Consider the following 25,387-nt stretch of genomic DNA (forward strand, 5'->3'; position numbering starts at 1 on the left):
ATTAGTTTTAGAGGCGGTTTGTGAGTATGACTCTGAAACCAAAATCCTAAAAGAGTCAAAACATTACATTCAGAAGCAGCTGATTTTATAGTTGTTACATTAGTTGCTTAAAGAAGTAAGATAAACATATCCACACTACTCTAAGTAGTCGAATTGGACATGCATATTACCAGTTAGTAAAAAGCACAAGGCCTTAGGTCAAATAGCATGTTGCAGTGACAAATGAGAAATCTGAGGTCAGTTACACACTTTACACTGAAATGGATTTCATTAGATACACGCATACATTTGTGGAATATCATTTTAATTGGCTTGTTTGTTCAGTATGACAGACAAAAAAAAGCATATATTTAAGCCATGAAGACCTGAGAAATATATAATTTTATCTTGGGAGATCAAAATGAAATCACAATGAGTAAAAAGTTATTTTTTTGTTTCTTGAAAATGTAATTGTGCGCAAGTTTTGAAATTTGAGTTAAGTGTTTGCGTATATTAATAAAGCACAAATACTTAACATACTTTAAATTCTTGATTAGTTGCTATAATGCAATTAAGTCAAAATAAGCATCTGGTACACATAAGAAATATTTGAATAAATAATTAGAATAGGCTTGACAGGCATGAAATAACTTCTGTAGTAGCAACAGGCCTGCAATAATCCTCTGATTTTAAAGACTGGAAACAACTCCACCTGCTGGTTACTTTGAATATTGTCCCATGGTCGTTATTGATAGCTACCGTTTCCCCACAAAATAATGTTAAGTAGACTGGATAAGCGTCCTATTAACAAACATACCCAAACACAAGCCATTAAATGGCTAAAGAGCTCCAGCAGTATTGATAAGACACAACAGTTACGGTTAACAGAAGAGACAGCAGTCAGTAAAAGATAGCTTTATTTAGTCTGGGGCACATCTGTGTTACATCAACTTGTTAATGTTATAAAATACAAAGCATCATTTCAAAATAAAAGCAACATAGCTTTGAAGTTTACTTTGTTTAACGCACGCTTGTCACCTTTAATAAATACTCTCCATTTATACAAGGACAACAACTGCTAACAAGAATGAGACAAAATATTTTAAACAATATATTTCATTTTTTAAGAGTCAGAGGAAAGGCAGACACAACAAACGCACAGTAACCACACATGGGGGAAAAAAGCAGAAACGACAAATTAGGACAGCTGGATTAATGCTCCTCATTAAACTAGTCATTATGTTTAACGTCAAACAGCAGAGTAATATTGCACCACCTGAGATGTTGACCACTACCTAATACTGCAGGAATCAATAGACCGGTCCAAATGGATTGCTCGGTTTAGTTTAAAGTGCACCTCAATGGGGTTCATTTTGCTCGTCATCGACCCTTACGGACAGTGACACTTTGTATTTGTATCCGATTGCTCATAAGAGTAATTGTACCCGTCTAATGTGAGACAACTAACTTCACATGTCTGATTGGTCTAGAAGAGCCATCTCAACTGGAACGGAAAGCTAATACTGTGAATGGGTATTCATTATTTAGATTTTGGCCCCTATACAGGTACACAGATCCTCTGGGTTACAGGTCCAGTGTTACAAACGCACGGACGCATTATAAAGGGGACAATTAAAGATATAATATCTACAATTTTCTTATATAATTCACAAAACATTTTTGTTCACTCTTTAGCAAACAATTTGTTTTTAAGGAACACTTTAGGAATCAGTACACATTCAGTTCACACGTGAACACGCACAAAAACTGTCACAGGACAGGCATGAATTGCTCGCCCTTCAGTCAAAAACAGAGAATAGGAAAAGAACAATGGCACAGACAAAGGAAGAGAAAAGTAAATACATAAAAAGTAGTAAAGAACAGTCCAAAGTAGAGTAAAAGTGTTAAAAAAAAAAAAAAAAAGAGTAAAAGACACAAAACAGGACGTTTGCTCATGTGGAAATGTTATGCCTTTTCTCATCCCATTCATTATCGATTTCTACATATTCACTGTTGTGAATATGCTCATTTGGTCTTATAAAATAAAATGTCTGACATCAACCAACAGTAAGGGTTTCGTTTAAATATAACTGCCCAAATCAATCAGGCATCAGACTGGTCACATTCAGAACTTGTACCACTGAAACATCTCACACACATTTACATTAGCACCCTTGTACGCGTACGTTCACATACGCACACAACGTACCAACACTTCTACTTGTCTACCATAAGAAAAATAATATATATATAGTTTTCCAATCTCACATATCTAATTTCTGTTACTCCGTTAACATGAAAAGAAAAGGTGCAAACTTCAAAAACTAGTCTATTGTAAGTGTCTTTGATGGCAGTAGACAAAATACTGCCAATGTTTTTCTTTGTCTATCACAACACTGTCAAATGTTACACAATGAAAGTTGTAAAATAGTTTATACTTTAGATTTTTATCTACTTTAGTCCTCTCAGTGCTTAAAGCGGTTTATAATAGTTAGTTATTTTTTAATCAAACAACCGGCAGCAATTCTTGCCATGTTCAGTAGCATTTTTGTCTTTGTTATGACAAAAAAAAGTGACGATGACCATACCAGTGGACACATTGGAAGCCTTCATCCAATCAAGCCAAGGAATGCATGTTAGAAATAAAGTCACTTTTCACCTAAACTGTAGTTCATTATTTTGTAACATTGTTCCAATCCCAGCTGAACTCCGTACGCGTTACATGGATATGTGGTGTAATCGGTACTTGTCGTCCCATTGCGTAACCGGCTCAGTTAACACAGTTAGAGAGCACTGAGCAGTATTTTAACAAAGCCTTCTTGAGTCCATTCTGCATTGTTAATGAGCTGAAGACGATCCGTGTCACTGGAAGATGAGGATGTGGTTGCCTTCAAAGGAGAGGCACCAGTTATATACCCTATACTTTGGACTGGATAGGGCTTGGGGGCAGAAATGGTGCTGTCCTGCTGGTGGGAATCACCTGCCAATCAATTTGAGTGATAGCACAGATGAAGATACAGCCCTGAAGATGATGCAGACTAATGTCAGACCTTCTAAAAGCATTTCTGAGATGTGCTAACCCGAGTAAACAAACCTCACGCTTTGGTGGTTTTGTCATGAACTAGGGGAAAGACTAACGAGTCTTCTGTATTTAACATTAGTTGCAGTTTTAGATCTATACATCGAAAGAACATTCCTAGTCTGTGAACTGCAAGGAGTATTGCAGGAACGTTTTTCATTCCAGCGAAATCTACACTGTTGACATCAGTCATTTAATATCGCTGAGGAATTCGCTTTAATTCCTTTTACGTCCTTCATTCAGTATGTCTTGATAAGAAACTTCCTTATTTTGTCCTCAAATAACATCTGGTCAATGCTGAGCTAGAACAAGCACCCACTTCAATACAGGACAAATGTCCCGAATAGCATCTGTCCATCTGAGACACCTATATCTCTGTCTTTCTGTCTGTTCAACAATCAACCATTCATTCACCTATGAATAAACGCTCTCTCAATGCCTATGCGTGTCTCTGGGGCTCAGATGCGACCATTGCCATGGCTACTGCCACGTCTGGAGGACAGGCCGTGAGGGGTGTAGTGACCGTCAGAGGTCAAGATCAGGCCGGACACCTCACAGGCCAAAGCCAGCTGCCTCAACATATCCAAAGCATCTAGCTTAGCACTTCGCAGGAGGTCACACTGACCCTAAAAAGAGAGAGACATGAATTACATGAACCTGGTTGGTTATGAAGTTCAGTTAGCTACATACATCAGTTAGCTCTGGTGCATGAATTTGATTAGGTTCACAGTCTGTGCATTAGCAGTGGGATGACTTTTTAACCAGGTTTCATATTTACACCAGTAGGTGGCGACAAGTGACAAGAGTCTTTTTGAGTGAATCATTGAATCATTAAATCACTAATTCAAAACGATTTGTTTAAAAGCACTGATTCATGACTGATTCTTCAGGAGTCAGTTACTGAATCATTCACTATGTCAAAAAACCACCCCATCTATTTCATAAATCTTATTTTCATGGATTTTACTGTGAACAATTCATTTGTGTTTTGTCACTTATATTATAGTCACTTGGATGTGCTTCACTGCAAAGTATTTCATACACAAGTCATAGCAGCAAAAACTAGCCTGTTGGGAAATGCTAATGAATACTAAACGATTTTTTAAACAAAAACATTTTATTAGTGGACCTCAGTGGGAAAAACTAAATAATTTAAAATGTATGTCCTCTTTAAAGGACATAGAAGATTTATTGACTAAAGCTCTAAAAATACAGCGACTACTAATAATAGCCAAACAACAAGACTTTGAAGATACTTGGTTTTTCATAGCTTTTATGGCAATGTCTCTGGTTTATAGTCCCAAGTGTAAGGTAAATGCTGTTGCATAATCTTTTAACCCATAAACTGCATAAACATCAAATGGAACTGAAACATGAATTTCCAATCGACTAAAACCGATTAGGACCTGCTCATTTCAAAAGTCCACCGCACACACGCTGTATTTATAAGGTCAAACAACTTACGTTTGCAAGATAGAATTTCAAAACAACAGAAGTCTTTCTCCCTTTCGTCTAAAAGCAGAGTGAAAACATTATCCAAAAATTCAAGGCTATTTGAGGGAGGGAAAGAGAAGCTCACGCTATTTACCTTCAGCACAGTGATGTTCCAAGCGAAACTTTCCACAGCTTTACTTTGTTTACGGCCTTTTAGATTTTCCTTTTCTCCCAACCTGGCCAGGTCTTCATGAAACACCATTCCTAAGAGAACATATAACAGAAAACAAACACATACATAACATGTATCATTTTATCTTTTTTTTTTCTCTGGCTTGAGATTTTCAAAATGACATTTATGGTGCAAACATGCTTCTGCAGGAACTGAGCTGCCAAATAATGGATGATATGTACTCATTCATCCTCTGGTTAGATAATATTGTGCTTCCCGTGATGAATCTTGGCATGGCCTCTGTAAGCTGCCCTTTCATTCCTAATCTGCTGTGTTGTCTGTACTCACTCGCTCTTATTTCATCAATATATCCTCATAAGGACATAAGAACACAGTATTTTGACCTAAGTGCCTCGGATATGTGTAATTGGGGGTAAAAATATTTGTGTGAGAGATAATGAGGCTAGAAACAGAAAGTGAGGACATTCTAGTACTTGTAGAAAGCATTTAATGATCTTGTCATATCCATTTCTCAAGATTTTACAGTAGTAACTGTATAACTGCAGTATTTTGTTAGTTACCATGGAAAAAACTGTAATTTGTCGAGCTATCATAATTTAAAGTACTTCAACAACAGTCAAGCTACTCTTGAAAAAGTAGTTACTGTGGCTGTATTACAAGCTACTAAAAATATAGTAACAAAATACAATTTTCAAATAAACTTATGAATTATTACTATTACTATTATTATAATATAATTTTTATTTACTAATAGTTAATTGATCATTTTTAGCATAAAAACATTGAGGGGTTTAATTAATGAATGTCAATTAGGGTGACAGATCATACAGTACTTGAACGGATTACGAACTTTTAAAAACACCTCAATTAAAAAAAAACTGGGTTGCAAACACAGTGATAAAAGCACCATTTTCTACATTAAATATAAAAAGGAAGACAGAAAGCTCCATGCAGGGACTGTGAATGATTTATTTAAATGGTGAATCGTTTATTTACATGACACTGCCAGAATGAAAAGAGTCACAAAAAAAAGAATCAGACTTCCCAAAGCTACATTCTTTGAATATTGCGTCGACTAACTTGGTTATAAAGCTGCGCGTCCAATTTCACGTAACAGTGGTGTTGTGGTTTGTCATGCTACAAAAACAAATACGCTTTGGAAAAAAGTTTGTAGCTTGTTACTGGAAAAGCTACAAAAAAGAGCCATTGCTTGTGGGATGAAAAGTGTGTGACATTTCAAGGGACCCCCAGTGGTGGGGGACCTACTGCCATTTTGCCAAAGGGGGGCCCCACGAGATAAACAGTACCAGTGACCCCGATTTATTAGCAACAGCCCTGCTGTCACACTACTAGAACATTTAATTAAGAGCATCACTAGTATAAATACCTCATCAACACTGGATACTGTGTAGACTTACATAATTTCAAAACAACTCTCAGAACTTTTCAGGATAAAAGGCAATGTTTCAAAGTGTTGATAGGGGACTGTGTGTGTTGTGGATAACAGGATCTACTTTGAATGCAAATTTGAAAATCTGTGAATTGTTTCTCAAGACTTTCACACATCCTCTGGGGCCTGAATGGAACATCATTCGGTGGAAAGAAAATACAAAGATGATTAATCTCCACTCATCTTCTCCCCCACACCTCTACTCACCTTCCTTCTGCACTTGTGCGATTCTCTCATGCACTCCATCTGCATTTTCTATCAGCTGTTTGTTGGAAGAGATGATCTGAAGAAGGATGCAGACAGGAACTATATTATGATCTGCTCATATATTTTAATAAGATTTTTTTCAGAAAGAAATGAATGCTTTCATTCAGCAAAGACACAGTGCATTGATCAAAATGACAGTAAAGACATTTACAATGTTACAAAAGATGCCTATTTCAAATATATGCTGTTCTTTTGAATTTTCTATTCATCAAAAAAAGTGCTAAAAAGAATCTGGAAAAATGCATGAGCAGTACAACGGTTTTCAACACTGATAATAATAAATGTTTCTTGAGCACCAAATCAGCATATTATAATGATTTCTGAAGGATCACGTGACTGGAGTCAGAATTCAGCTTTGCCATTACAGGAATAAATAAAATATATTTTAAAAAATAAGCAGTTTAAAATGTAATGATACTTCATAATATTACTGTTTTACTGCATTAAAACATAAATGCAGCCTTGGTGAGCAAAAGAGACTTCTTTCAAAAACATGAAAACATTTAATCAATCCCAAAACTATTCAACAGTATTGTACACATACACAAATGTTATGAATATGAATATAATTTTTGTCTTTGTTATGACAAAAAAAAGTGACGATGACCATACCAGTGGACTCATTGGAAGCCTTCATCCAATCAAGCCAAGGAATGTGTGTTAGAAATAAAGTCACTTTTCACCTAAACTGTAGTTCATTATTTTGTAACATTGTTCCAATCCCAGCTGATGAGACTTCTTTCAAAAATATGAAAACATTTAATCAATCCCAAAACTATTCAATAGTATTGTACACATACACAAATTTTATGAATATGGCTAAAAATATGAACCCAAAGGACTAATTTCCTCAAAAAAAATAACCCTGCTGATCTCACGTCTCCCAAAAGAATGTGAAACTGCTCATAATTTTGCATGAAATTCTTCTATGACTTATCCCAGCTAAATTATACATTATTCATTCATTCATTCATTTCATAGGTCTATACTTTTAATCTATGCAAACTACTGTCTCATTTCTGACATAACATAAAATGCTCAAACATTACACATCTGAGAACTCTATTATGAACTATGGAAAAGAGATCTTTAAGCAATAAAATTCTGAGAAGACCCCTGCTGCCCTCTCTCACAGTGCAGATATTTATAAAATGCAGTCCTGCCAGTCAGTGCTGTCTGACTCTCCGGGTCTCAAACACACAACAGAACCCAGAGTCAACCCACAGGGAGAGACAGAGAATGAGGGAACCAACAAAAGGAGAGGAGGAGGATGGTGACTAAAGCCTGAAATGTCTTACTCATTCCGATGTGCCTGTTCTTACTCCCACACACATACACGTGGGATGGATAAAAAGACAAATGCCATTGTAATGGCAGGTAATGCAGGTAATAGCCTAACATTTAGGAAATGGTTTTATCTGCACATTAGTGATGCCTGGGAAATTTAGCATAAGCATAAAGTTGGCCTTTTATAGTCTATGAAACGGAACCACCGACAGCCCAACAGAAAAACAAATGGCAATGATGCATGACATTAAAATAGCCTACATAAATGGGCGTCTCTTACCGTGTCATAACCATTTAGCAGTTTACGAGTGGCATCAGTCAAGTTTCCCACCGGTTCCAGGTATGGGTAACCTTCCTTCAGAGTGAGTGTGGCACTTGGGGGCCCATCTGGACTCTGCAGCCTCGTGGCCAAGCTCTGGATGCACTGCTTCAGTGTGGCCATCGGGGGGAGCCCACACTGCTCTTTAAAAGCCACTGTGGCGCTCTAAAGAAAGAGAAAGCATGAACACACAGGCACACACTTGGTTAACACAAATATTTCAGTAAGTCCAAGAGACAGAGATAAAAGTACCGTATTGGCCCGAATATAAGACGACCCTGATTATAAGACGACCCCCCTTTTTCCAGATGTACATTTTGGAAAAAGGCTTTTTAAAAACCAAATCTTGTTTTTTCTCAGTAAAACACATTTTTTCTTCAATTATTTTCATATTGCATATTTTTCCTATTTTAATTTTTGTTTTGAAAGTATGATAAAAACTGGTAAAATGTACCAACAAATCACATTGTATTTGGCGCCACCTAGTGTTGTGGGTGTATTATTGACATGTCAAAGTCAAGACCCTGAATATAAGACGACCGCGTTTTTTCAGATGTATTTCCAAGAAAAAACATCGTCTTATATTCGGGACAATACGGTACGTAACATAATACGATAAGCACAAAAATGTCATGTTAATAAACAAAAGAAACATAAATGCATATTTCCATATTTCCAATTTTGGGCTTGGGGTAGCATGTTTCTGAGATGTCTCTTGTGCTCACTGTATTTATTTGATAAAAAACACAGTAAAACAAACATTGTGAAATATTATTACAATTTAAAATAATCGTTTTTCAACTTATTTTAAAATATAACTTATTCCCGTGATGGAAAAGCTGAATTTCCAGCAACCATTACTCCAATCTTCAGTGTCACATGATCCTTCTATTATGCTGATTTAATGCACAAGAAATACTTCTTATTAAGCAGCACAACTGCTTTCAACATTGATAATATTTTTGTGGAATACTTTTTTTTCTCTAAAAGACAGAAAGTTTAAAAGAACAGCATTTGTTCGAAATATAAATCTTTAATAACATTATAAATTACATTATACACTTTTGATAAATTTTATGTAACCTTGCTAAATGTATTAATTTCTTATAATATTATTTTAAAAATAAAAAAAATGGACCCCAAACTTTTAAATAGTATAGTACAGAGTACTCTAAAAGTATACAATCACAACTGCAAGATCTCGTCAAAAAAAAAGAAAAAGAAAAAAGAGAACTAAGAGTCTGAAACCTTGAAAAATAGTGATATTTATATTGTTTGACACTGACTTTATTATGTAAAGCTACTCTCAGGAGGCAGAGCCAAAATAATGACTTCTTTCCTTTATACAGACAGATAAACCTGTGCAATTTAACAGCTTTCCGTGTCTGCATGACTGTTGACTGTCAAAGGCCTCAGCTAATCACATTTCAGCTTTTTATCATACATTTCCCTTCATTACATTGTGGCAGATAGAGAGCCCGTTTCTATTTTCCACCTGACAGAATCACACACCCACAACCGTGATTAACAAAGCCATTTGGAGATGTACGTGTGTGTTAAGGGGGCTTCATGTGGGTGATGATTAGTCTGTATATCTGTGTTTATTTGTATGAGAAAGAAGTCCATGTATGCTGGGAATAAAGTGGACATTGTTGCGGCTCAGATATATTATACAGCAAAATGGAATGGAAATGAAAGAAAAAGGGACCAGTGTGTACAGTGACCCCATGAAGTATTTAGACAATGAAAAGGTATGAATGTCATTGCATTATATATAATAAAAAATATATATCAAACCAAGTGGCTTTTAATTCAAAGAATGATAAGAATGCCTTTGGGCTAAAATTATCAAACAAACAAGTCTGTTACCTGTGGTGTGTGAGGTAAAAGATTCATAATCCTACCAAAAAGGACCATTGGATCAGATGGTTAACAGAAGATAAGACTAAAAGAAATAGTTTTTGGAGCTGCTGTCTGGTTGTGTGTTTATCTCTGAGATCAGCAGGTTTTGTGAACACAGTAATTATGGATGTGGAGTAACTCCTCTTCCTCAACACACTGCGGTGGCAAATGATCCTGGCCCTGTCACCTGACCCCACAGATACTCTACCCTCCATCCCTCCTCCCCTTACAGTCACCCATAAATCATACCTTAACTTCACATAGTCTAGGTCAGCAGAACTGTTGTGTTTTTGCTTGGTTTAATTTCTAGGGCTTGAAAATTCAGATCAACACATTGAGATGCTAGAAATGTGTGTGTTTACAAACCCCAGAAATGGCAAGTGAACTGAGGTTTGCTTTTACAATGGATGGCCATACTCCAGTGAGGAGGTGTCTGGTTTTTACATGTTCAGAACTGAGACTTGCAATCTCATGTCATCTGATTATTAAAAGTCTGTCAGTGACTCTGTATCAAAGCATTGCAACAAGTGAGGTCGAATCTTCAGGTGAGTGGATTTAGGATGTGAAGTTATTGTTGTGTACACTGCAAGCAAATGTTTAATGAAAAGGAAAAAAATATGTTCATCCACATAATGTCTCACTACAATATCTGTTTTCAGTGTCTGACATGGCCATGTTATAAGTGAGCGACACATATTTTACAAACAGCACCAATTATCTGCACGAGCCACTGAACAGCACTAATAGCACTGACAAAAAGCTACTTAATTGTTTTGTTCACTATTTCCAAACCATTACATTTAGACAGCTCTGACTGGGAGAGCCAGCCGTCAATCTAGATGGACCAGTGCTACCCTGACACTAATGTGGCCTCATCCAATCACAAATACATCCATTTAAAATGAAACACATTAGTAAAAGCTGCACCCATAGAATATGATAGAAAGAATATAAAATATTTAGAAATACAATCAAATATTTAATTATAAAATGTTTAGAAATTATTCCAATAAAATACCGGTAAAATAAACATTTAGTTACTATTTATTTCGCTTTTAGATTATAGGTTTCTATGCAGTGCACTGATAACTTTTAAAAACTTATCAGGATGCTAGCCCCCAGCACAGCCCCAAGCATAAAGCGATAAACCTTACATTTTTGACAGGAATGAAAACAAGGCTGTGACGGATAGAGTTGCAGTAGGTCCAATGGGCTGTACTGTTATTAAACAACATACCGATAGTTCAGCTGATGAAACGCCTTTCTAAATAACTTTCAACAGAATGATAACTGTCATAAAACAGTTTTGAAAGTTATGAGGACCTTTATACAGTGTGTGATTTTGCAAAGACTGCAAGTCTATCCCCCACAGTGTTGTTTTCATCTGCGTTAAATTCAACAGTGTCTAACCTGATTAAGGTCTATAGTTAAAAAAAAAACTCTAATCATCATTTACTCAACCTCATGTCATTCCAAAACCATAAGACACAAATTAAGATATTTTTTATGAAACATGAGAGGTTTCGGTTTCTCCTTTGAAAGTACAGGCATGCAAGCCTAATTTGAATCTGTTCATTTTATGAAGCTATTGCATGTCTACACAAAACTTAAACCGCTTGAATCTTATGGATTAATTTTACGATGCCTTTATGACCTTTCTGGATCTTTGGATCAGTCTGTCTTTGAAGAATAATCAAAGTTTTATGGGTTTGGTACAACGTGAAGGTGAGTAAATTTTCATTTTTTGGGTGAACTATCCCCTATTACCAGCAAGATTTCCTTGATCATCCAGCATCACATGGAAAAAAACCATGCTGGCTGACCAGCACCAAACCACACTAATCTACATAAACCAACCTGAACCAGAATGGAAATTCCTACATGTGTAACCTGGTCTTTTCAGCAGGGTGTGGCTGCTAAGTAGTGCAGAAGTAAAATTGCTAGTATTACTGTTGTCTGAACATGTACAACCTCCCTTACCAGTGCATCCTCTCGCAGGTCTGTAGCTTCTCGCAGAGGTCCGCTGGCTGGGCGGAAAGTGTCATCCAGCACTTTGATTCCCGTGTTACGCAGAGTGACGTACTCTCGTCCACGCCGCACTCCTCTCCTGACGGACAGACCCCATCTCTGGGCCTTTCCCCCACCTCTGCGGTTAGTGATGGCGATGTGTACAAACAGGCTGCCGTGGGGCAAAGGGTCTCCAGCGAGGCCCAGCAGGGGCACATTGCGGTATCCAGGCTGTAGACACTCAAAAGCAATGGTGTACTGGCCAATGAAGTCATCACCTATATAATCATCATCCAGAACTACGAAACGCAGCAGGGCTAGTTCAGGCATGTTCACCTGAAAAGAGAAAACAGTGAATGTAATTTTTGGCCTCTTCAGGTGTGCAACATTCTACAGATGCAGCTGTAAGGAGAATTAAATATCTAGGGTGTATCAACACATTGAGATGCTAGAAATGTGTGTGTTTACAAACCCCAGAAATGGCAAGTGAACTGAGGTTTGCTTTTACAATGGATGGCCATACTCCAGTGAGGAGGTGTCTGGTTTTTACATGTTCAGAACTGAGACTTGCAATCTCATGTCATCTGATTATTAAAAGTCTGTCAGTGACTCTGTATCAAAGCATTGCAACAAGTGAGGTCGAATCTTCAGGTGAGTGGATTTAGGATGTGAAGTTATTGTTGTGTACACTGCAAGCAAATGTTTAATGAAAAGGAAAAAAATATGTTCATCCACATAATGTCTCACTACAATATCTGTTTTCAGTGTCTGACATGGCCATGTTATAAGTGAGCGACACATATTTTACAAACAGCACCAATTATCTGCACGAGCCACTGAACAGCACTAATAGCACTGACAAAAAGCTACTTAATTGTTTTGTTCACTATTTCCAAACCATTACATTTAGACAGCTCTGACTGGGAGAGCCAGCCGTCAATCTAGATGGACCAGTGCTACCCTGACACTAATGTGGCCTCATCCAATCACAAATACATCCATTTAAAATGAAACACATTAGTAAAAGCTGCACCCATAGAATATGATAGAAAGAATATAAAATATTTAGAAATACAATCAAATATTTAATTATAAAATGTTTAGAAATTATTCCAATAAAATACCGGTAAAATAAACATTTAGTTACTATTTATTTCGCTTTTAGATTATAGGTTTCTATGCAGTGCACTGATAACTTTTAAAAACTTATCAGGATGCTAGCCCCCAGCACAGCCCCAAGCATAAAGCGATAAACCTTACATTTTTGACAGGAATGAAAACAAGGCTGTGACGGATAGAGTTGCAGTAGGTCCAATGGGCTGTACTGTTATTAAACAACATGCCGATAGTTCAGCTGATGAAACGCCTTTCTAAATAACTTTCAACAGAATGATAACTGTCATAAAACAGTTTTTAAAGTTATGAGGACCTTTATACAGTGTGTGATTTTGCAAAGACTGCAAGTCTATCCCCCACAGTGTTGTTTTCATCTGCGTTAAATTCAACAGTGTCTAACCTGATTAAGGTCTATAGTTAAAAAAAAAACTCTAATCATCATTTACTCAACCTCATGTCATTCCAAAACCATAAGACACAAATTAAGATATTTTTTATGAAACATGAGAGGTTTCGGTTTCTCCTTTGAAAGTACAGGCATGCAAGCCTAATTTGAATCTGTTCATTTTATGAAGCTATTGCATGTCTACACAAAACTTAAACCGCTTGAATCTTATGGATTAATTTTACGATGCCTTTATGACCTTTCTGGATCTTTGGATCAGTCTGTCTTTGAAGAATAATCAAAGTTTTATGGGTTTGGTACAACGTGAAGGTGAGTAAATTTTCATTTTTTGGGTGAACTATCCCCTATTACCAGCAAGATTTCCTTGATCATCCAGCATCACATGGAAAAAAACCATGCTGGCTGACCAGCACCAAACCACACTAATCTACATAAACCAACCTGAACCAGAATGGAAATTCCTACATGTGTAACCTGGTCTTTTCAGCAGGGTGTGGCTGCTAAGTAGTGCAGAAGTAAAATTGCTAGTATTACTGTTGTCTGAACATGTACAACCTCCCTTACCAGTGCATCCTCTCGCAGGTCTGTAGCTTCTCGCAGAGGTCCGCTGGCTGGGCGGAAAGTGTCATCCAGCACTTTGATTCCCGTGTTACGCAGAGTGACGTACTCTCGTCCACGCCGTGCTCCTCTCCTGACGGACAGACCCCGTCTCTGGGCCTTTCCCCCACCTCTGCGGTTAGTGATGGCGATGTGTACAAACAGGCTGCCGTGGGGCAAAGGGTCTCCAGCGAGGCCCAGCAGGGGCACATTGCGGTATCCAGGCTGTAGACACTCAAAAGCAATGGTGTACTGGCCAATGAAGTCATCACCTATATAATCATCATCCAGAACTACGAAACGCAGCAGGGCTAGTTCAGGCATGTTCACCTGAAAAGAGAAAACAGTGAATGTAATTTTTGGCCTCTTCAGGTGTGCAACATTCTACAGATGCAGCTGTAAGGAGAATTAAATATCTAGGGTGTATAAACAGACACTTAACACGAGCAGACATTCTGAAATATGAAGCATGCAAAATTTAGTGCAGACCACTGAGCCAAACGTGCCCCTGTAACACCGCAGAATATGGTAGTTAAAAGATCATTTGCATAAAGCGCATTCCCACAGTCTCATCTATTTAAATATGGAAATGTTTAGCATGCACACACAATATCACCTGGACATCTGGCTATGTAGGACAAACACACACATTAATAAATAAGGACACAATTGAACAAAATCATAGGCCTACATCTTGCACACCATGAATAACTGCAGGACTGTTACAGACTGAAACAACTTACAAAAATGATCGTGTAACTATTGTTAGAAGTTCACATAACCAATAAGCATACCCACATAGTAACAAATACACTGAAAATAACAGGAAGTCTGTATTTCGCTGCTTCCTTTGTGTCAGAAAAACAGGAACAATGGTACCTGAGAGTAATATCACTTAAATTACTCATTTGCGCATCTCCAAAAGAAAACGTATCGTTATCGAGAGATGTGTGTGTGTGTGTGTGTGTAAGCATATTCATGATATGTAGATGTATGTATACACAGCATGTAATAACACACACACAAAACAAGTGAGACACAAAAGAGTTATGTCACACTGAATATGCATAGTCATACTAAGAAAATGAAAAACAGAGAAAATCTGGCAGGAAAACACAGACAACAAAGATAAAACGCCTCAGCTAGCAGCAGACACCCACACAGACGCCTGGACACAACTCATGCAAGAGAAAATAGTTCAAGACAGGTATGCAGCATCTCAGAGAACCTGCTTCAAGCTTCTGTACATGGACAAATTTAATTAACTCTACAGACAAACCAGTTCTACGACATTACCATGTTTTTGGACATGGTAATACCATGTTAATACCATGGCTGTACCAAATAAGTATTGTAAATACAATGGTACATAAATTATTACAGTACAGAAAGGATCGTGCACACACCTAGGTATGACAAATACATGTATACTCTACAGAGACATTATATAAAGACCATTATATAAAGAGTTATATAGCAAATCTCAACTGCTGAATTGCTAGCATCTTTGCAAAATGCATGAGTATTAATATATTATCACCCAACTCTAATCTGTTAAATGTGGCTATTGGGCATGAAGTTATTAAAATGTCATTAAACAACATCATGATTTTCTGTAAAGCTGCTTTGAAGCAATGTGAATTTTGAAAAGTGATACACAGATAAGTATGATTTGACTTGACATTGTGACTGGCATCATTAGGGGTACAGAGCTCTCAGTTGCTTATCTGTTTAGTGAAAAAGGCCACAGGAAGAGATGTAAAAGCATTCTATCAGATCCCACCAGGGGACGCGCATTTGCTCCTCTGTCTGTGTGTGTGTGTGAAGAGTTATATAGCAAATCTCAACTGCTGAATTGCTAGCATCTTTGCAAAATGCATGAGTATTAATATATTATCACCCAACTCTAATCTGTTAAATGCGGCTATAGGGCATGAAGTTATTAAAATGTCATTAAACAACATCATGATTTTCTGTAAAGCTGCTCTGAAGCAATGTGAATTTTGAAAAGTGATACACAGATAAGTATGATTTGACTTGACATTGTGACTGGCATCATTAGGGGTACAGAGCTCTCAGTTGCTTATCTGTTTAGTGAAAAAGGCCACAGGAAGAGATGTAAAAGCATTCTATCAGATCCCACCAGGGGACGCGCATTTGCTCCTCTGTCTGTGTGTGTGTGTGTGTGTGCGTTTGTTAGCGGGACTCTGATAGGTGTACCACTCCCATGACTTATAATTGTATGACGTCCTTGAGCTCCAAGCAACAAGAGACAAACAAATGCAAACAACAAGAGGCACAATCCCCCAGGACAGAATAAGTGTGTGCGTGAGAGATATATTTGTGATTTCACTGGATCCTTCTCAAAACCTCCTCTTCAAATAACCATATGGCACAGTATTTGGTTTAAATTACAATAGCAGGGATTTAAATTTATAAGCGCTAAGGACAAGTCTCACCCACAATTTTTATCACTGTCTACTTGAAATGCAATGTGTATTATGTAGAACCCCATCCAAAAGGCACATATCTACCTTTATACTAAACATGGAAGTACAGTATCTGGAGATTCATATCGGAAGACATATTCATATCTAGTCAGTGGTATGGAGCATTTAACAGGTCTAAACATGACAAATGCAATAACTGTGTAGGGTAAACACAGGCAATAAATACAGAAGTATTTATTTACTGCATATTCCTGTCAAAGTTTTCACTGTCATATTCTAATAAAGGATATTTTAATTTTAAAGTAGGGGTGGGCGATATGGCAAAAATATCATATCACGTTTCTTTTGTTGTTTTTTTAGAAATATCACGTTTCACGATTTTATCACAATTATTTGTCATGTTGGTTTTACTATTTTGTATGAGCAGTGCAGCCAAACTAATTTCCCTATTATAAAGACAAAGCCTTTCAAGGTAACAAAATTAAAATAAAAGAATGGTGGATATTTAGGCCAAAGTGGGCTAAGATAAAAATCTTTGTCATTATTTTATCTTAGTTATTAAATAAATAAGAAAGATACACATTGCAAATACACATAATACACAAATAAAAACAAACAGTGCTTTATTTTCAGGTACAATAGGTGCATTTAGCAGGAGCATTCAAGAAATTGAATGAACAAATATAAAAATAAAACACTACAGGTGCATCTCAATAAATTAGAATGTCGTGGAAAAGTTCATTTATTTCAGTAATTCAACTCTAGGCTACACAATCATGGGGAAGATTGCTGATCTGACAGTTGTCCAGAAGACAATCATTGACACCCTTCACAAGGAGGGTAAGCCACAAACATTCATTGCCAATACACGAGTTTCACAATTTGAGTTGAATTACTGAAATAAAAGAACTTTTCCACGACATTCTAATTTATTGAGATGCACCTGTATATAGACTGATTCCTCTTAAAGCAGCTGTATTAAAGTTTTTCAGTCAAGAGTAGTGAGTGATTTTTCCCTGTGTTTTGTTGTTTTATTAACATTCACGGAATAGTTCACCCAAAAATAAAAATTTTGTCATTCTCTCTGCTGTCAGTGTTTTATTTTTATACCATCATTAACTCACTCAAAAGTTGTTTTAAACCTGAATGAGTTTCTTTCTTCTGCTGAACATAAATGTTATTTTGAAGAACATGGAAAGCCAAACAGTTGCTGGTCCACAGTGACTTCCATAGTATTTTTTTTCCTACTATCAAATTTAATGTGGACCAGCAACTGTTTGGTTACCCACGTTCTTCAAAATATCTTCTTTTGGATTCAGCACAAGAGAGAAATTAATACAGGTTTGGGACAATATGTGAGTGAGTAAATAATGACAGAAATTACATTTTGGGGTGAACTATCCCTTTAATGACAGTCAGCAGCATGTTTAGTACTGTCCCTTTAAGACCTGCACGCATCTAATATACAGTACAGGCACGTATCCGGTTTTTTTTCTCTAAACGGTTTATTTTCATTTTAGGCATGAGTATATAACCTTATGTGTTTTGACCGTATTAGCGCAAAAGATAACTTAGTTCAGTAATCAGACGCTGTTTGACAAGCTTTTTAGTGCACGCGCTTCAGAAAAAGTGCACGTCAGAAGAGCATGTGAATGAAATGTTTAACCGGCAAAGCTTTAAAGCACATGCAAATAATGTACTTTTGTGATTGCTAATAAGTGCAGTGTTCCGTGAATGTAACTCTACCACTGAGTTAACACTGTAGTGAATGTATGTTGCGTTGTACAGCATATTGAGATGGAGGCGCCAGAACTGCAGATGATAGAATGTGCGCTGTAGCACAATACTACAATATTTCTTCAAAAGCAGATCGAGGAGACATTTTTATCGTCCATGATCAATGTTGCATATTGCACACCCCTATTTTAAAGCCTCCAATTTCCTCTTGTTTCAGCATGAAATGCAAGGTGCTTTGTTATAATTCATCCTTGAAAAGTTGTATTTTTTGTGGCAAACAATATTAGCTGGTTTATATTTAACTCGGTCTTACAAAACGAACAGTTCTGGTTTGCTGTGTGTGCGCGTAGCTTCGACAAGGATTTTTAATGTAGCCAAAATGGGACAACAGGCAAACAGAAGCAGGGAGATGTCATGATGGTACCCATTGCTTTTATATGGATAATAGCACTACAAATGGATTCTGGTTCAATGAAAAAATACATGACAATAGTGTGTTTATTGAGTGCTTGAACATCTCTCTGCTTGTTGATAGAAACTAGTATTCTTGACAAAAACATATTTTTTAGCCTTCAGAAAATTGCTGCTAACACAATTTCCTCAAACATACACTAGCTCTCCTCAGATGAACCTTGTAAAAATGTAGGCTGATTGGTTTCAGCAGTCTTGCTACACACCCAGAGTGCTGCATGTTTGTGTCCACTTCACTGCACTGGAAGTCACAGGTAAAACAAACCCACACCTGCACCAAGAAACTCTTAATTTGCATCTCGTAATTAAAGCTGTCTAAATCTGGCATGCAACTGTAATTAGGCCCTGCTAAAAGAAAGGTCACATCATTAAAAAAAAAAATGCTGGAAGAAACTGGCACCCACTTATAGAGCAGTGTAATGAGGTATCTAGACTGTAGGTTTGAACTACAATCCAGGGCAAGAGCATTAGTGTTAGCAGGCCATTAAGTTTTGTTCCCTAATTACAGATCTAAGAAGAGTTGTGTTGAGTTGCACACTCTTGCGTCATCCCAGTGCATCCATGAGGACAGACTGCATCCATTAACCTCATTCTGGTTGTGGATCACAGGTCAGTACTCTATACATTCATGTTATTTATGTAGGTGACATTTCTGTTATAGTTTCCAGCTCAGGTTAGCGCATGATAAGAAATGAAAGAAAAGGAGCAACCAGTGAGAGCTAACCTTTTATAAACTCCCTGCATTCTATCAGGATATGTTTATGTCTAACTACATAGAGAGAAAATCAGCATGTCTTCTAAAAAAAAAAAAAAAACATTCAAACTTTCAAAACAAATATCAGATTCTGTCTTGATTCAGCGCTAAAAGCAGAATTAGCTTTCAGCCATTTTGTTGTCCTCTGAAACCTGTATACGAAGCCTAGGCAGTGCCAATAATATTTTTGTTACAAGAACTGTTACAAACAGAAACACAATCCTCTCAGAATATAACACAATCCTCCAAAATATGACATGTTAGTTTGGAATCACCTTGTCATCATTACAATCTTCTAAGGGAGGTCAATGAATATGGGTTTTAGGATGATGGGGCATAGCTGAGCTCAGTCGGAACTGTGCTAATATTGCATGCAGCAGGTAATCTGTGTGAGACATGGCTCAGTTGCTGCTTCATGGACTGCAGCATTCTGATTAAGACACATGAGAATGGAGACTGCCCTCAAGACTGATACACACAGAGAAGCTCAGAACAACCGTGCACGTCACTGGCCACACCAGAGAACACCGGGTCAAAAACCCACAGGCAAGGTGCCATGTAAAACGTCTCATGTCTCAAAGTTTTATACAGTCTTTTTCTATCTCAGAAAAACATCAAACTACAGACCAGAAGTCAATAATTTCCCGTATGGGAGCTGTGTTCCGTTCATATTCTTATGCAGAACTGACCGTTCACAAAGAGCTTGATTGACAGGCGATCTGACCAATCATAACGCCAAATCCACCATCTTGTCCGACAGCTACGGCCGGAAACTAACAATAAATTAAATTTTCAATCTATTAGATTGTTTTATTAACGTCTACACCTACCCCAACCCTAAACAATAATGCAAAAACAGTCATTTTTGTTGTACAGTGTGACACAAATTACGCTATACTGATGTGCGCATGCCCATGTAGACGTAGCTGTATCCCTTTAAATCAGAAAGGAGTGTAGATTAACTTCGGTGGACTTTGGTGAATAATGGTGTGTTCCACGGCTGAAATAAAATACTTTCTGATTTTCATTCATGTTCATTTTGTGCTTTAAGTACACATGAAAAGATGATCGGTTCACATGGCGCTTTAACTGAAGCAATACAATGATCTGTCATTAAAGAGCCACAAAACGGTATTTATTGTTAAAATTTCTTTAAAAATGACAAAATTTGAAAGCTGTGAGTCCTGAGACCTTGTACCAGAAGTAACCTGCTCTGTCTTGTCTGTCAGTGTGTTGTCAGTTTCCTCTTTACTCTGCAATGTATTTTTTACTGCATGAGAACATGATGTGTAGTGTGAGAGCGGCATTGTTTGCCGGAGATAGCAAGGAGGGTGGGTCTTTGCGAAGGGTCAATTGTCATATACAAATACATTTCCGTAAAATGGGCAGTTATGAATAATTATATCCAAAACGGTGATTTTATAATTGTTAAATAATTTACATTGAGTAGACCTAGAAAACGTTTTTCTTTTAGATGTACTGCTGATCATTTGTTTTGTGTGTGTACATTCATTGTTCATTCATTTTACCATGGTAAAAAAAGTATAAAGTAATGGCTACAGTACTGGCTACATCACAACCAATTTGAAAGTTACATACAACTGCCACTAGGGGGCAAAATGCAAAAACCATATGCAAATATCAGAGATGGTGGCAAGGCCGGCTTTAGTTTCAATAAAGTGTTCCAACATCACATATGAAATAAATTTGATTTATATTCATGATGTTCTCGCTCTCTCACCTGGAACTCAAAGGTCTCGTCAAACAGTGGGTCATCCTGGTTCTGGGCAGCAGTGCGAGTTCTCTGCTCTGTGCAGTCTGCAGGCACTCCGTGCAGCTCCAGCACCACATATGGGTCAATGACCTCACCTTTGGCACCAGAGCCTTGTGGCTTGGGTAGACTATGAGCACTAATGACCTTCACCCTGAGTGTTTGTGGTGGTACACCAGGCACGCAGCCTTGTGACTGGGCACTGAAGTAGGAAACCTCCTCTCGCATGACTGCTGGACGAAGAACATACCCACACCCACCGTTCTGCATAAAACGGCCACGGGTCAAGTCTAGCATGGCACCTGGTGTCTGCTGGTTGAGTGCCACCAGTTGCACACCTCCTTTCCAGTAGCCTTGTGGGTTTGGGTTGCTAGAGTCTAGCCTTACAGAGCTGGGCCGCACACGAGTTAGATTGCGCTTGGTAAAGTTCACCAGCTCCTCTGGGCTCTCACTGGCCAGCCGTCCTGCCTCTCCCTCCCCAAGAGAGCACAGGGTCCAGTAAGGGGGGTCAAGGGTCATAGGTGTACCTGGTGTAGATGGAGTGGAGAGGGGGGAGTGCTGTTGGGATGGCTGTGCACTCGTCCGGTGAGCATAAAAGTTGCGACTTCCAATACGAGCAACCGTGACGAGATCAGACAATTCACGCCGCAATCGGAGGCGCCTTGGCTGTGGGGGCGGGGGAACAACAAGGACCACCCCCAGTTCCTCTTCCCCAGGGATAGTCATCCTTCTGCCAGCCAGAGGACCACCACCACCAATCTCCTCATCCTCCTCAGATACCTCTCCTTCAGAACCTTCCTCTTCGGGGGGCAGCTTCTTTCCCACAAGAAGCACCTTTCCCTTCAGCTGCTCTGGAGAGGGCAAAGTGGTTGCACGACCTCCCAGACTGACAGGCAGAGATTCAGGGGTATAGAGCTTGGGTCCAAAAACTTTTTTTAGGTGTTGTGCAAGAGTACGTTGCTGGGAAGGTGAGCAACGCTGGCATAGATACAGCAGCAGAGGATACTGGGAGGTGAGAAAAGCATACTTGTTGACTACTTCCAGGGCACTGCGCAAAGTAACAGAACCATGATGGTGATGGTGATGATGGTGATGATGCTTTCCATCTGTACCATGGTCTACACCCAATAATGGCTCCCCTTCTGGCCCATCGGTAACCCCTAACTCCAGACACCGACAGCCAGCCTGCAGGGCTCGAATGAGACCCCCAAGATCAGCTCGGCCATGCACTTGGTCATCCAGCAGGTAGGAGCGGTAGGAGGCACTGATGAAATAATGAGATAGGGGCATCTTCATGTCCTGGCACACATTCTGGTGCTCAGGGTCTAATAACTGGCACTCAGCTGACTGTAGGTAGAGGGTAAAGCCGTCCAAGCCCAGTAGACCTCGTTCACGCCCAGCTGTAGAGGGTTCAAAGCGGCGAAGAAGCTCCAAGCAGCCCTCAGTGGTGGCCAATGGTAGACCTTGCTCAGTCTCTAGGAAAAGACGCAGGTCTTGGGCATCAAGGCACTCTCTGTCTTTTGAGAGTTGCACTAGCAAGAAATAGACATCAGGTCGCGTACACAACTCGCAGTAGGCCTCCTGGAATTCTTCCAGTGTAACATGAGAGGTTAGCTTCTCTTTGCTCCGCTGAATCTCCTTAAAGCGCAATCGCACCTGATAAAAAGAAAAAAGAAAGAGTTGTATTAACGTTTTTAGTACACATTTGTGTTGGCAGCACTTTTATGGATAACAGTTTGAGCTAGAAACCCAAACCTTGTTATTTTAAAGCATGATTAGAAAAGGGATTAATCTACAAACTATTAAAATTTTGCTATTGCCCAAGGCACTTGCTCCAGGGGGAATGCCTTGCTTTGGACATTAAATGGATAGTTCACCCAAAAATGAAAATTTTATGTTTATCTGCTTACCCCCAGGGCATCCAAGATGTAGGTGACTTTGTTTCTTCAGTAGAACACAAACTGAGATTTTTAACTCAAACCGTTGCAGTCTGTTAGTCTTATAATGCAAGTGGAAGGGAATCACGGCTTTGAGAGTCATTGACACTCTATCTACAATCTCAATTAGGAGTGTCAATGGTCCATTTGAGAGATAGGTAGCGGTAATGCACTTATAAGTCTGTGATCCGCCGTAAAGCAAGAAGAAGAAGAAGACGCCTCACGCGCAGGGCTGAAGAAGAAGACGCGAACGCGCTCAGGAATGTTCGGACATTGCGTTGAAAATCAGAGGTAAAAAACGATATAAATACTCTTCAGTTTCTTGCACAGACCGATCGTTTTGTGTCTTTTCACATCAATGTATCATCACGAGCCGCAGGGTTTAATTTGGTTTTGTTTGCCTATGTTTTATGACTCTCAAAGCCGTGATTCCCATCCACTTCCATTATATGACTGATAGACTGCAACGGTTTGAGTTAAAAATCTTCGTTTGTGTTCTACTGAAGAAACAAAGTCACCTACATCTTGGATACCCTGGGGGTAAGCAGATAAACATCACATTTTCATTTTTGGGTGAACTATCCCTTTAAAGTATCTACTAAATAATAAAAAAGAACATAAGGACTACTGTCAGGTAACGGTTGGTTTTTGATGACCAAGGCCTTGAGAGTTCTGCAGTCTACTGTAATTATCATCTGCTTATAATGTAAGCCTGTCTCATCAGTTTTTTAGGTTTTGTTTCTTGAATAAGAAATGCTGGGGGTGATATTCTTCCTTGAAAAGAACTTTGAAACTTAATGAGCAATCACAGAACAAAACTATTACACAAACCAGAGGCAAATCAAATAAGCAGCTTGCGGCAGATAGTGATTTGAATCTTGAGACAAAATGTCACAAGTCATACAAATTCAGGAACAGTAGCGCTTCACAGGGCCTAGATCTTGTCCTGCATTTTTCAAGATTAGGATACAGCCAGGAGCAAAGTGAGTCATGCCTATACAGTCAGCCCTTGCCCTTTTTGCCTTTACATGTCTCTCTAGACACATGAAGCAGATGCCTCACACCCGCTGTCACAAAGACTTGGAGACTTGGCCCTGTGGCTTCTGTCTGTCCTCCTCCTGTCCCCAGCTGTCCAGTCCACACACAAACACACATGGATGAAACTACTGTCACAGCTGCCAAATTGAAAACTAAACAATTGCTGTTTGTCTCAGCAGGGCTGGTTATCAAGTCAAGCCACGTAATGATACAGAGAGACGAGCTCTGGAACAACAGTCATATTGCCTGTTCATATTTATGGCTCTTTCAGTGTTTGTTTTTCATCTCTTACTGCTCTAGGACAGTAGTATGATTCTTATTTTATGCGTCCTACATAAAAACTGCCACAGTATATGCATTCATGATTGCTTTCAATTTGGGGTGTCAGACATTCAGTATTGCTTGGCTTTTTCTAAACCCATTTACTCATGAAATGCAAGATTTTGTGGTCAATAAATTGAATTATAAAAGAATGTCCTACCTTTGCTTCCCTAATGCCAGGGCAGAGTTTACAGATGGTGGCCACTGCTGTGTCCTCAGACACAATTCCGTGACCATCTTCATCAACGAGAGCAAACTCAGCCGCCAACCAGTTCTGCCTCATCTTGTTCCCAATACTGCCTTCTCCCACCCCTCCATCCCCTCCACCAATGGAACCAGGGTGAGACAACAGGTACCGCAACCCTGTCACCCAGATGTTGGCCACATCGGCAGAGAGAGCAACCAGGTCCAGGGACTGATACTCGTCACCGTGAATGATGGAGAAGGCTGCTTCTTCAGCAAGGTGATCAGACGGGCCATTGTGGAGAAAGGTCTCTGTGCTTTTCCCTGTGCGGACCTCACGGATAGCGGAGATGTCAAGTCGAGCTCGGTCACCATCTTTCTTGGAGGGTTCCCAACGGAGGCAGGCCAGCTCAGGATCCAGAGTGTAGAATCTCGAGTAGATGCGCGAGTTAGGTCGCACCTTCTTTAGCTCGCAGCCACCCTGCATGAAGGCAAGGCAATCTGCAGCACTGCTCACCTTCTTTTCTGATGGCATACTGCTGAAAGAAACCGTTTTCTTTCTTCCACCACTGACCTTGGCCACTGAAGGGTCCTTGGAAAAAAATGAAGAAAAAATTAAACACTATGTGAACCACAAAGGAAGAAAACTTCTATGTCATTCTAGACAGTTCTGTTCTAGTAAAGAAATC

At 38.8% G+C, this 25,387-nt stretch overlaps 1 protein-coding gene across 4 annotated transcripts in view; it reads right to left on the bottom strand.

The window, feature by feature from the left end:
* Window positions 1–827: 827 nt before the first annotated feature.
* The window catches only part of LOC107731752 (inactive phospholipase C-like protein 1), a 78,205-nt gene continuing 53,645 nt past the window's right edge, over window positions 828–25,387 (bottom strand). The window contains exons 2-9 of one of the 4 annotated variants that reach the window (XM_016542913.1): window positions 24,676–25,290; window positions 21,190–22,875; window positions 14,004–14,366; window positions 7,970–8,173; window positions 6,343–6,418; window positions 4,647–4,756; window positions 4,523–4,570; window positions 828–3,684 (exon numbers count right to left, since the gene is read on the bottom strand). In XM_016542913.1, the coding sequence (XP_016398399.1) occupies window positions 3,517–3,684; window positions 4,523–4,570; window positions 4,647–4,756; window positions 6,343–6,418; window positions 7,970–8,173; window positions 14,004–14,366; window positions 21,190–22,875; window positions 24,676–25,290 (3,270 nt within the window). In that variant the 3' untranslated portion in view covers window positions 828–3,516. The remainder of the gene's footprint in view (window positions 3,685–4,522; window positions 4,571–4,646; window positions 4,757–6,342; window positions 6,419–7,969; window positions 8,174–14,003; window positions 14,367–21,189; window positions 22,876–24,675; window positions 25,291–25,387) is intronic. The other 3 variants (XM_016542912.1, XM_016542916.1, XM_016542915.1) reach the window with 3 other exon arrangements.

The sequence above is a fragment of the Sinocyclocheilus rhinocerous genome, unplaced genomic scaffold (genome assembly GCF_001515625.1).
Source record: "Sinocyclocheilus rhinocerous isolate Xijiao unplaced genomic scaffold, SAMN03320098_v1.1 scaffold2083, whole genome shotgun sequence".
Lineage (NCBI taxonomy): Eukaryota > Metazoa > Chordata > Actinopteri > Cypriniformes > Cyprinidae > Sinocyclocheilus > Sinocyclocheilus rhinocerous.